At 37.4% G+C, this 14,209-nt stretch overlaps 1 protein-coding gene across 1 annotated transcript in view; it reads left to right on the forward strand.

Annotated features, from left to right (window-relative positions):
• The window catches only part of HNMT (histamine N-methyltransferase), a 41,299-nt gene that overhangs the window by 21,182 nt on the left and 5,908 nt on the right, over positions 1 to 14,209 (forward strand). Inside the window, exons 3-5 of the mRNA XM_014863899.3 lie at positions 4,439 to 4,546; positions 5,871 to 6,001; positions 8,653 to 8,746. Coding sequence (XP_014719385.1) covers positions 4,439 to 4,546; positions 5,871 to 6,001; positions 8,653 to 8,746 — 333 coding nt within the window. The remainder of the gene's footprint in view (positions 1 to 4,438; positions 4,547 to 5,870; positions 6,002 to 8,652; positions 8,747 to 14,209) is intronic.

The raw sequence follows: 14,209 nt of genomic DNA on the forward strand, positions 1-14,209 counted from the left end.
GACTATGAAATGAACATGTATTGCCTTATTCCCCTTAAATGCTGTTTTCTGGAACTCAAAGTTAAGATTCCCAGAAGTCTTTGGAATGCACACTAGAAGCAGGCTGCTGGCTTCCACATTTCTTTTGTTTACCCCTCAATTTGCTGAGAATGTCTGAATGATTTCATGGACTCATTTCTCATTTCCCTTCCCCCATTCTTTTGGCACATTAGTTTGGCTTGTATGTTCTTTAAAAGCATTTATAGGGCACTTAACATCTGATAACTGGAACACATTCATAATGTTACGGCTCCTGCTCAGAAGGATTCAGCTGAGAAAGAACAAATGGTCTTCTTCCGCTTTTTTTGTCTGAATCTCTTTACTGCTGGCTCATGGTACTATAGGGCCTGATAACCTCTCACATGCTCTTCAGTGATTGATGACCAAACCTGCTCAGTTGTTCCATCTAGCATTTTAGAGGCCTTGATACTTTTTAACAAGCTCATTGGAATCAGGCCTTTGCTAGTGAATAAAATAAGTGAAGTAGACCAATAGTTTACATCAGGGAACACAGAAGGTTTTCTTTGTGTTGCCAACTCCAGTCAATTGATGGGTAGTTTCTGTCAGAAGGATTCTGTTGCTGCTTCCAGGTTCTGTGGGAAAGACTACCAAGGTAATTAGTCACGTGTGGAAGAGTTTAAGATGCATAGGGTTTGGTCAGATAAAGTGAGGAAGTGAGGGGAGGGTATTCCTGGTAGAGGAGAAAGCACTGGCAAAAGACAAAAAGCATGGAAGATCACAGTGTATATGGGGGTGGGGGGGGCGGGCCGAGAAGGGTGGAAATGCAGGGTTCGTGGAGCCAAAAGTTTCAAAATATGAAATTCTGAGAGGTGAGAATAAGGAAGCAGGCACGGTGGACTATGCTCAGTTAGGAGCTTGGACTTTATCCAGCTGACTAGTCATTAGAAGGTTTTAAGGAGGGAAGTGATGGGCTTAGGGTTTTAAATGGTGGTTGTAGCGATGGCTTTGAGGGAGACAAGGTTCAGCAGAGATAGGCTGAATTTGGGGGATGTTATTGCAGTATTCCAAGACATAGATAATTTGGGTCTGAACAAGGGCATTGCTAGTAGGGACAGAAAAGAGAAAGTAAACAACCATTTATAGAACTTGCTGATGGCCATGGAAGGAGGATGAAGGAAGGAGCAAAGCTTGGGTGACTGGATGGATAGTGAACAGTAGAGTGATGTATCAAGAAAATATTTATAACTAAATGCTAAATGTTTAGACTAGACTGTAATACCATGGAACATCTGAAGTGCCTCTCTATTGACTCTCTTTTTGTTGAAGAGGTTTGTATAAATCATTTTTAAAAATGCATGTCTCCTATTTCTGAGGAATGCTAGAAGGCAAACTATGTAGGATATGCGACCAAGGAAAAGATTATCATATGGAAGATCTCTATCTCTATCTATCTATCTATCTACATGTGTATCTCACAATAATAAATAATAGAGTCCATTATAAATAACAAAAATAGCACAGAAAAATGAGTGCCTTTTGAGCATGGTGGCATTGTTTATTGTCAAATCCAGGATACTTTTAAGAGTGAGATTTGGATGGAGTAGGTAAAAGAATTAAAATTATTTTAATTTTCTGAAATTTTTATTTATTGAACAAGTTGTTTTTATTATATTGGTTGATTTATAAAATAGTTATTTTAAAAAACTATTTTCAAAAATCAAATTCTAATAATAGTATTTTGTTAAAAATAAACAACTTGGGATAAGAAACAAAGCCAGGTGGGGCCCCAGCACAATGAGCATGAAGTGGAACTGTCCCTGGCAAACAGGAAGTATGGTCACCGGCTTTATGAGGCCAGAAATGAATTTTATGTGCTAACTTCTAAGGAAATAGTTTCATTATCTCCTCTGGTGGTTCATTCGTTTCTGCTAGGGATCCAGCAGTGAATGCACAGATGGCCCATGTCCATACCTGGTTGTTATGTGAGCCCACGGTTGCCATGTCTCAGGGGCAATTTTAGCATTGTGTCCTCTAACATGTTGCCCCAAGAGGAGGGACTGGCTGGCTTTGAATATGGTAGAACATTGTGTTGCTTGGGAAAGTGACAAGATAGGAACATACTCCGGGGATGTGCTAGATCCATTCTGCCATTTGGGTAGATCCAAAATGTTGGGGTCCATCTTAGGAGAAGAAGAGCTCATCAAGCCCCAGAGGGAAAATTATTGCGTTTCACATTATTGAGTTTCAAAATGTTGGATTTGGGATCCTCAGAATTGAGGATATTTTATTTAAAATATATGGCTAGGCTGACAGTCAAGAACAGAACTTCTGGCCTCTGGTTCTTTGGGACAAGCTGGAATCTCTCTATTTCTCATTAGCCTACAGCTTTTCTTATCAGCCTTTTGCCTTAGTTACTTTTTTACTCTTCAAAAATGTTACTGTAGAGAAGAAAAAAAGAATTCTTATGTCCTTTTAATATTTGGTATCCTCTTGTTTCTCAGTATGAAGTAGTTAGAAGAACAAACACTCTGGATGTACCTTATATATTAGGCATATTAATATCCCGTGAGTATCAAATTACTCAAATCACTTTATCTGGTTGGAAACAATTTCATGGAGTTTGTGATAGGACTGTGGTCGAGATCAAGTGAGACATTCCAGGTAAAGTGCCTAACACAGTGCTTGACAAATGGGTGGCCAATAAACGGCAGCTACAGTTATTAAGGAAGGAATAAAAGGTTTCACGTTGGTAGGGCCACCTTTAGAGAAAACTGTCACAGAGGTTCCTTCATCCTCCATTTCAGCTTCCTTCCTACTCATTAACTCTCTCCCCATCTCATATTACCAGTACTTGGGGTTCTCATTATACCCTTAGACTGCCCTCTTTTCCTAGTCTAGCATCTTTTGTTCCTGATTTATCGTCCTCATCTCTTTCCCTCCAGACTTAAGACCTATGTTTTGGTTGTCTGCCATATCTAACCTTGGAAAGGTTTTGTTAATGTTGTTTATGCCCAAACATTAAAGACCAACATCATTTTCATGTGCTAGTCTTGCCAGAAGATAGTTTAATTTTAGTGAAGGTCAACATCATAACCCAAGAGAATAAAAGTGCAAAACTTAAGTTGGAGGCATCAGCAGTAGGAAGAGAAGAGATATTTTTAAAGAGAAGGACTCAATGAAAACAATAAAAATAATGAACAGCTAACATTTATTGGGTGACAACTCTATTTTGCACTGTGTTTTATAAGCATTGCCTCATTTAACCCTTACAACCAATAAATTAGGTACTATGATTATCACTATTTTTCTGATGAGGAAAATACAGCTTGGAGAGATAAAGCAAATTGCCAAAGGTCATATACACCTAATAAGTGGAGAAGACAGTTTAGAACTCAAGTTCATCCAACTTACCACCATCTCTCTCATGCATTCACTTATAGGCTAAATTTTCATCAGGGCACGTATTTATGTGCTCTTCTTATCATTATTTCCTAGAGCCTAGTGCAGTGGTTGGCACATAGTAAACAATCAGTTAATAGTTGGTAGATGAAGTAATGCATAAATATCTATTTGGCCATAACCTCCTCTCCATTTACTCCTCTGGGATCACCTCTTTCTTGGAGGCCCTGCCTTGCCCAGTATGCCAAAACTCTGAACTTCCAGTAGTCCCACATATACTATTCTGCTTCTTGACTTCATGCCTCTGTCTTCCTGTCCTTTCTTCCTACAGTTACCCATTTTCCCAGATGTTTCTGGACTAACTTCCATTTGCTCCATAACACAGAGCTCAGGAGTGACCTCCCTCCATGAAGCTTTCCATCTCTCTGGCCTCTGCTGCTATCCTCTCCCTCACTATCTCCATTCTTCTTCGTACCTCAGACCAACCCAGCCACAGTTCTCTCCAGGTCTACCTTTTCCACTAGATCATGGTGTTTTGGAGGGCAGATGTCTGACGTATTTTTGTATCCTTTTTTTGTACCTGACATTTTTTGTATGCTTCTGGCCTGGCCTAGTTTATAAATTCTAAGGTGCATTTTTGCATATTTTAACATCTCTGAAATTGAAATACATCTTCCAATTGGTGAAATCTTAAAATTATAGTTGACAGTGGGTTTTTTTTTTTGACTTAGGGATACAAAAGGAAGGGTTGATTGCATCCTGTAATTAATGGGATTTACATTAGATTTAGTGTAAAGAGGTTATATGAGTGAATGAATGAATGAGTGACAATCATAGCCCTCTTCGTATCACATTATTATTCCTACTTACAACCTAGCTGTTCTGCATCACAGCATCATTACAGGGCAACAGTTGAGCATTATTCTTTATTTATGATGGGCTTTCCTAGTAAAAGTAAGACAGATAATAAACTAGCTCAAATTATTCTTCATGATTTCTTTCTGGGCTGATGTGACTGTTCCATATGCTTGTCTTCCAGGTGAAATTGATCTTCAAATTCTCTCCAAAGTGCAGGTTCAATATCCAGGAGTTCATATCAACAATGAAGTTGTTGAACCAAGTGCTGAACAAATTGCCAAGTACAAAGGTACCTGTAACCCATGATGCTGTATGCCAATCTTATCCCCAAAGGTAGATCATCCCTAGTGTGTCCCTTCAATCATTTACAACATAGTTACTGCAGTATGTTCTTTGTAAGCTTATTGGGAGGAGAACCTAATTAATTTGTTTTCTTGGCAGGCATGGCTAAACACCTCACAATAGAAACAGTGAATAATTAGAGCCCATTTTTTACTGACTCTCCATCCATTCCCTAGTCACCAACTATTATTTTTGGATGTTTATTCTTGGAGAGAGAGTCATTAATTCATTCAGAAATATTTAAAGAGAATCCGTGTTTATAAAGAGTTTATGTTTAATGGGTTACAGCAGGAGTTGGCAAACTTTTTCCTGAAAAAGGCCAAATGATGAATATTTTAGACTTGGAAGACCACACAATCTCAGTTACTACTAATCAGTTCTGTCATTGTAGCACAAAGCCATCTGTAGACAATGCATAAACTAATGAGCATGGGTATGTTCTAATAAACTTTTATTTATAAACACTAAAATTTGAATTTTATATCACTTTCATGTATCACAAAATATTATTATTATTTTGATTTTGTTTAACCATTTAAACGTATAATGGCACAAGATATGAAAGACAGAGGCATGAAGTCAGGAAGTAGAATAGGGTATGTCTTTTCTGTGCTTTATTTTTTGTTTTTGGTGAGGAAGATTGACCCTGAACTAACATCTATTGCCAATCTTCCTCTTTTTGCTTGAGGAAGATTGTCACTGAGCCATCTGTGCCAATCTTCCTCTATTTTATATGTGGGATGCTGCCACAGCATGGCTTGTTGAGCAGTGTGTAGGTCTGTGCCTGGATCCGAACCTGCGAACCCTAGCCTGCTGAAGCAGAGCATGTGAACTTAACCACTATGCCACCAGGCTGGCCCCTAGGATATGTTTTTAGCTTGCAGTCCACTTAAAAACAGGTAGTAGGCGAGAAATGGCCCACGGGCTGTGGTTTGCTGACTCCTGGATTACAGAATTATATCACCTGTTTTACATCAATTTCCATTGATAAAACTCACCAGTTGATTCCCCATTAATACTGAGATAATGTAACCTATGTCTGATCAGGGTTCTCATAATTATTATTGGCTCTTTCTTTCATCTCTAATTTCATATACTACTAGAAAAAAAATCAGGATGAACTCTCTGGTCTTCCAGAGCTACATAAAAAAGAAAAATGTGCTTTATATCTGTTATGTATATAACATTGATTGCATGAAAATTCTAGATGGAAATGGGTTCCACATTTGCAATTAAAATTGATGGTGTGCTACGACTTCTCTGTATTTTAGAGCTTGTAGCCAAGACATCAAACCTCGAGAACATAAAGTTTGCTTGGCATAAGGAGACATCATCTGAATATCAAAATAGAATGATGGAGAAAAAAGAACTTCAGGAGTGGGACTTTATTCATATGATTCAGGTAAGAAACATTTATTGTTATATACTCTCAGAAAGGAGATTTTTCAGAAATCTGTATGAAGAGTGCCTAGTATTCTAACTTGAAAAAGAAAAACGAAAATCTGATTTTATAAGTGAGCATTATCCGTCCAATTGAGATAAAGAGGTTGATAATACTAAGAGATTCTCTGTAACATTCAAAAAGCTAGTTTTCTCTACTCAAAATACTTCTAGAGTTGTTGATATTGTTTCAATGTTGGCTTAATTAATTTTTGTAGGATTGAAAGGTCGTAGATCGATTTGAGGACAATAGAGGACATATGTCCCACATCCTAGCACAGTTCTCCAGTAGGTCTAATGGTCTGGATGGACCAATGTCCCAGAGTTTTATGACTTCTCTTGCTTTTGCCTTCTGTTGCCCTGGCTAGTGAACATGTGACAGAAGGGGCAGATTAGATGATTCCTGAGGTCAATAAAGTTTTACTGATATCAGACAGTCATTCAGTAGAAATTTATTTCCATGTTCTAGCACCGAGAGTGTAATTCTTGGAAAGGGGGTGACTATTCAGTAGATGGTATGGAGGCATATTTCCAGGGATTACTAATATTTCTCAATAGCATATAGGTGGATAGGCTTTGGATGTTGGCTACCATTAGAAGATGTGTATATTTTAGAAATACCACTTGATTAATAACAAGATGCTTCTTTCTTTCTATGGTCCACAAGTATAGTCACCCCAAAAGAATAAATGTAAAAGAAATCAAAGGAAAAAATGACTGCAAGATTGACATATCCAGGCAATCTTACATCTCTGCTCTCTTAGCTGACCAAATCATTTACCTATAAGGGAGTGCTTAACATTGTCCAGCAAGCCTATGGTGTTTCTCTATTAGACTTGCTTTCCCACCTCTTTAGATAACTAGTTCATACTCCCTCTCTCTCCTTAAACCTCCTATAACCCCTCTCCCACCATTCATTCCCATCTGATGACCTCACTTCATACTGTATAGCAAAAACAGAAACCATCAGATGGAAACTCATCTTTCACCCTCCAGATTTACAAACATAGCTGCACCCGTACCCACTATCTCCTTCTTCCATCTTACTACAAAAGCCTTTTATCAAAAGCCAATCCCTCCACTTATGCTGTGGATCCCATTCTTTACCTGTTATAAAATGTGGCAGCTTCAGAGATCATTCTCCCATTTCTCTCAAAACTTCCATGTTTGTTTTTTCTTTCTCACAGCAACTCTGCTTCCTCTGCATTACTATTTTATTCATCTCTCTTTCTTTATCTACTCTGCATTTTTCTTTGCTATGTTGTTGTCTCTTCATTGATCTTTAGAGTCCTACTGCTCTCATGACATTCTTTCAACTTAATATTCACAGTCAACTGCAGAGAATCTCAGTGTTTATCAGATCAAATTTCAGAGCATCTGCCATGACCCACCTCCTCTTTTTTAGCCAGGTCATGTCATAGATTGTTAGCCATCTTATGGATTAGCTGTATCTGGGTACCTATCTATGTATGGTCCCTGTGGTGAATAGCATGGAGTGACATGATACTAAATATGGCTCCTGAGTCAGCAAGGGCCCTGTGCCTGTCCCTTTTCTTTCATTCACTCATATGAGAGGGGCATAGCTTAGGTTCTTTTTTGCTTTATGCCATAAATTCTGTCATGGGCATCTACATAGAATATTGAACTCTTGTCCAAAAGAGACAAAGATGAGATATAAGTAGTAAGTATTTGTGGGGGTAGATTCCAGGAATGCAAGCCCTTAAGGAAAATTTTCCACCGCCAATGTATAATTCCAAGTTCTATCTGTGTTGAGTGGAAAGACTTCTCCTGCACTTCCCCAAAGATGGTCCAGAGTGATTAAAAATGGGTGGGCTGACCCCTAGCATCTTGTGACCAAGCATGTAATCTCATGCTTTACTCCAGTCTATTTTCCTTGAGAATCTGTCAATATCAAAGTCTGTCATATCTTCTGTGATTTAAAAAAAGCATCTGTGAGCATATGGTGAAGACAGTGCAAAGGGCTTAATTTTAAGGCAATGTTCCACGAAATGGAGTCTGTTTTTATGGTGCTGGCACCATTTTCTCCCAGAAGAACTACAATTCACAAAATAGGGAGTAAGCATAGAATCAATGCTCCCATGTGGAGTGGAGACTAAGCGTCTCCAGCTATAAATAACTGTGTTATTGAAGCCAGAAAGAGTAAATTTAAAACTATTTGTCTCTGGTTGAGCAAATACTATAGTTTTCCCTTTCACCAAATATTTTCTCACATTATTGTTGTATCTCTCCTTACAATTATCTTTAGTCTTTAAACTTCTTGTTTTTTTTTCTACTTTTTCTCCCCAAATCCCCCCAGTACTTAGTTGTATATTTTAGTTGTGGGTTCTTCTAGTTGTGGCATGTGGGACGCTGCCTCAATGTGGCCTGACGAGCGGTGCCATGTCTGTGCCCAGGATCCGAACCAGCCAAACTCTGGGCCGCCGAAGCAGAGCATGCGAATTTAGCCATTCAGCCACAAAACTGGCCCCTTAATTGTTTTGTTGAATAAAAATCCACTCAACTTGAAAATCAAACTTTCTAATGAGTGTCTCTCCAAGTAACAAAGACATTGACATAGAAAAGTGACTCATTTCTCTTTTCCTTCATTTCTAGATGCTATATTATGTAAAAGACATCCCAGCTACTCTGAAATTCTTCCATAGTCTCTTAGCTACCAATGCTAAGATCCTCATTATTATTGTGTCAGGTAAGTTATTTTCATTCAACTGAATTTTAAAACAGCAATAGTGCATATATGCATGGATTCATGTGTTTGTAGGCAGCTGGTATATTTCATCTTCATTATGAAATTCTTGACTTGGCTCCTGATCATAGTCAATTAATTAACACAATATTAGGAAAGTCCTTCACAACAGCTCTCAGTTTAGGGAGTCTAGTGGAATTACACATCTATTTATTTTTTTCTCTTGAGAAAATATGTCTTTGTTGTCTATATATAAATTCTCTTTTATATAACAGAGCAAATACAAATGATAGGAATTTTTTAAATGAGACTAAAAATAGTAAATATATTTACCTCCTTTTTGTCCCTTGAATATCTCTTTTCCCTCTGTGATGTTTATTAATAAACAAAGGTTTAAATATTTTAGATTCTATCAAATTAGATTAATTTGCATTTCTAGAGCCGTTATCAATATTGTTCATTATAGGTTTTCTCAAATAACTATCAAAAATGGTTTGCTTTGTTTGTTTTGTTTTCCAAAGAAGGCATTTGATCATGTCATGTTGCCTCCAGTGCAATAGTAAGTACCACACAGAGAATATAACTAAACATGTTAGCAAAAGAAACATTGACATTATTGAGTTCATTCGTTCGTTACTTCTTTCATTCAGCAATGATTGCCCACACAGTGCTAGGCAGGCCGATTCTAGACGTACAACAGCCTCTGTCTTCCTAAGCTTATACCAGACCCCATACTCAAAAATCATATGTCACAAAATTCATTTGTTCTTCAACATGAGGGACGGCTTTAAGTATGGCAAACATGGTTGTTGCCTGTAATCTTGGGTTTGAACTGATGTGGGAGTTTGGCAATAGAGAGTTCCTGTACACAACCTCTTGCCCAAGAGAAAGTTTTGATATACTATTTTTATCTCTGGTTAGTTAAAAATATTCATTTATATGGGAGATATCTGTCTGTCTTCCCATCTAGAAAGGCTTATGTAAACTGGATGCTTCTTACTAACCTCTCTCTAAATTAGGACACTTGGGTAAAGCATTTTGTACTATATTTAGGGATACAAAAGTAAACTTAGTCATCAACATTGAATGCAGTCAATTCTTGATCATCTGTATCAATAATACAGAAACAGTGTTGCAGACAGAAATAGCAATTCATCCAGAAATCATATATACTTGATTTTAGAATATATTTCATATCAATAGCAGATCTACTCATTTATACTTGGTTTATTCTAACATATTTTCAGAAGTTAAATATTTGAATATCAGAATGCAGCTCTATGAGTATGAGTTTATAACTCCCAATAAGAAAAAGCCTGCCTAAGATTTAGAAATGGCATGAGTAGTCTACAAGCAACTGAGAATTAACTAAGTGCCTTATGGATACACTCTTCTGCTGGCTATACCATGAATGAGTTAATACAATCCATGTAAACTAAAATAGGCCCAGTGTAAACTAAAATAGGCCCAGTGAAATTATGATGATACATGAAGCAAGAATGCTGAGGCATTTCCCAGCAGTGTGAACTTGCTCTATGAGTCTTAGTTTATTCAAGGGCTATTTCTGGATAATCATACCTACATCATATTACATCTGTGCATATATGTGGTTCATATGTACTATGTATACATACCTTCATGGGGAAAAATCAAAAGAAAAGGAGTAAAAGCTCAAAGATCAGCTTTTTTAGAAAAAGGTATTTTGAGTAGAAAATTATTCAATGTAATTTGATGGTGGAAATTTTTTATTCACTTTTTCAAGATGCAGTTCCACAATTCTTCATTACTACACATAGCATAGGATACAAGTGTCCCAAAAAGGAAAACATTGTTAATAGATATTGTTCCTAGACATATGAATGCAACAAATAACAGTTGTCAAATTATTAAAGGGACTCTAATGATGTCCTTCCTTTACCATATGTACTTCTTTCTTAGAAGAGATTTATACAGCTATAGAAGAAATGTTATATACATATCTTCGTAAAAGAAGAACCACTTAGCAAAAGGGGAAAATAGATTTAGGAATTTTATTTTGGATTTTCCACTTCTCTCCTAAGGCTGAAAGTCATAGTTTCATTGCCTCTATTTATCAGAAGAGTTGTTAAGTAAATAAATTAATTAAAGATAAGTAAAATGTTTTAAAAAAATAAACCATCTTATCCAATGTAGTTTCCTTTACAGTTAAAGAAAATATTCTACCTGAAAAGGGAAATAACATTGTTAAATATGTTGATCTTGTCATCAACTTGGGAATGTCTCCAGATTCCCCAGTCTTATGGGCTCCTGCTTAACTCTTAAAAATCCAGAGTAAGTGAAGAGCCGTCATGTCAAGTAACTTGGGTTGTCCCTCCCCCTCCCCCGACTCCCGAGTATTCCTGGGGGTCCGGCTTACATTTTCCTGATGGTGGCCAGCCATTGTTTGCTCCAAATGTCTGCTCCCAGTTTAACTTTTGATTTGTCTCCAAACCTTGCATGTGCTGCAACTACCTTTCCCATCTTGTTCTGGTTTGCCCCCAGCACGGATGTAGCCCTACCTCCTTCCTTCTCCAAAGTACCATTCTTTGATTTGGGGAGATGTTGAGATCTATGGAGAGGAAGAACAGCAGATATGGAATTCTGCATCAAAGTCCTACAGCCACTCTCTTTCTAGCTTTTCCTTTGCTAGGTCAGGGCCCACCTCCCTTGCACTAATTCCTCATGAACTTCTCAGACCTCACCCATATTCTCTCAGCTCAGTACTTTTCCTAAGACATCAGATCCATCATCCCATCTGTCTTATTTATTATATCGAGCAGCTTAACTCCTTTTTCCTCTACCTCTCTCCCCTAGGTAAACCTGTGTACCTATGAAACTGTCTTAACAATACATTTCCCTGAGATAAATTATTTTGCCCCCTCAGTGTATGGAAGAGACTGCAGTTTCCTTTTTAAAAAATAGCAATAATGGCTTTGTTGCATTAATAAAGCCAATACAAATACAGCAGTCCCTCCGTATCTGAAGTTTTGCTTTCCACAGTTTCAATTACCTGTGGTCAACTGCAGTCCAAAAAATATTAAATGGAAAATTCCAGAAATAAACAATTCATAAGTTTTAAATTGCACACTGTTCTGTTGTATGATGAAATCTCACACTATCCCATTCTGTCCCACCCCAGATGTGAATGATCCTTTTGTCTAGTGTATCCACACTGTATATGCTACCTGTCAGTCACTTACAAGCCATGTTGGTTTTAGATCAACTGTCACAGTATCACAGTGCTCGTGTTCAAGTGACCCTTATTTTACTTAATAATGGCCCCAAAGCACAAGATTAGTGATGCTGAGGTAGGGGAGGAAGAGAATTCCTCTATCCTCTCGGTCCTTCTGGCTGGTCTAAGATTTAAATTGACATGAGACAGAATAATAGGAGAAAATCAAGCAAAGCTTTATAACAATGAATACATGGAAGAAACCCAGGAAAGCTGAGTAACTCACCAGAATGGCCAAAGACGCCACCTTAAATAACATTTTCTCCTAAAGACAAAGGAGTATGTTGGGGGTAATGGTTTGGGACTTCAAAGGGGAGGAAGGCAATTCACATGGAGATGGAAAAGCAAATGTTTGGTAGACAGCACTTTGAACAGAATGGACTTGGCAAGGACGCTGCCAGTCTACCTGTCCCCAGAGTTATCTATGGTGATGGCCTGTCCCCAGGACAGGCCTTTTATCTTAAATTCTTTTAGGTAGTTAGGGGGAAGGTCAAAGTTTCTTTCAGAGTCTTTTGTTCTTAAAAATAAGCCAAAGAGACACATTTTGAGGTGGCCAATTCTGATCCCCCACACTGGCAATTCAGATATGCCAAAAAGAAGCCTAAAGTGCTTCCTTTAAATGAAAAGGTGAAGGTTCTTAACTTAATAAGGAAAGAAAAAAAATAGTATGCTGAGGTTCCTATCTATGGCGAATTTTATTACAGTATATTGCTATAATTGTTCCATTTTATTAGCAGTTATTGTTGCTAATCTCTTACTGTGCCTAATTTATAAATTAAACTTTATCATAGGTATGTATGTCTAGGAAAAAACATAGTACATATAGGGTTTGGTACTATCTGTGGTTTCAGGCATGCATTGAAGGTCTTGGAACATATGCCCCTCAGATAAGGGAACTACTGTACACAGGTCAACTTTTGGAAAAATAGATCAAGCTCAGTTTCCAACATTGGAAACAAATCTAATCACAAGAAATTCCCAATCAGATTTATTTTGTATCATTGTCAATCAATAAGTATAGGATTTTTTTAATGTTTTTATTGCAGTAACATAGGTCTGTATTATTATATAAATTTCAGGTGTACATCATTATATTTCAATTTCTATGTAGATTACATCATGTTTACCACTCAAAGACTAATTACAATCCATCACCACACATGTGCCTAATCACCCCTGTCAGCCTCCTCCTTCCCTGCTTCCCCTCAGGTAACCACTCATCCAATCTCTGTCTCTATGTGTTTGTTTGTTGTTGTTTTTATCTTCTATTTATGAGTGATATCATATGGTATTTGACTTTCTCCCTCTGACTTATTTCATTTAGCATCATACCCTCAAGATCCACCCATGTTGTCACAAATGGCAAGATTTCATCCTTTTTTATGTCTGAGTAGTATTCCATTATGTATATACACCACATCTTCTTTATCTATTCGTCTACTGAGGGATACCTAGGTTGCTTCCAAGTCTTGGTTATTGTGAATAATGCTGCAATGAACATAGGGGTGCATATATCTTTACCCATTCATGTTTTCATGTTCTTTGGATAAATGCCCAACAGTGGAATAGCTGGATCATACGGTAGTTCTATTCTTAACTTTTTGAGGAATCTCCATACTGCTTTCCATAGTGGCTGCACCAGTTTGCACTCCCACCAGCAGTGTACGAGGGTTCCCTTCTCTCCACACCTTCTCCAACACTTATTATGTCCTGTCTTGTTAATTATAGCCATTATGATAGGAGTGAAGTGATATCTCATTGTAGTTTTGATTTTCATCTCCCTGATAGTTAGTGATGTTGAACATCTTTCCCTGTGCCTGTTGGCCATCTGTATATCTTCTTTAGAGAAATGTCTGTTCAGATCTCTTGCCCATTTTTTAATTGGGTTGTTAGTTCTTTTGTTGTTGAGATGTATGAGTTCTTTGTATAGTCTGGATATTAACCTCATATCAGATATATGGTTTGCAAATATCTTTCCCCAATTGTTAGGTTGTCTTTTTGTTTTGTTGATGATTTGCTTTGCTGTGCAGAAGCTTTTTAGTTTGATATAGTCCTATTTGTTTATTTTTTCTCTTGTTTCCCTTGTCCAGTCAGACATGGTATTTGAAAATATGCTGCTAAGACCAATGTTGAAGATTGTACTGCCTTTGTCTTTTTCTAGAAATTTCATGGTTTGAGGTCTTACATTCAAGTCTTTAATCCATTTTGAGTTAATT

Source organism: Equus asinus, chromosome 4 (genome assembly GCF_041296235.1).
Source record: "Equus asinus isolate D_3611 breed Donkey chromosome 4, EquAss-T2T_v2, whole genome shotgun sequence".
NCBI lineage: Eukaryota > Metazoa > Chordata > Mammalia > Perissodactyla > Equidae > Equus > Equus asinus.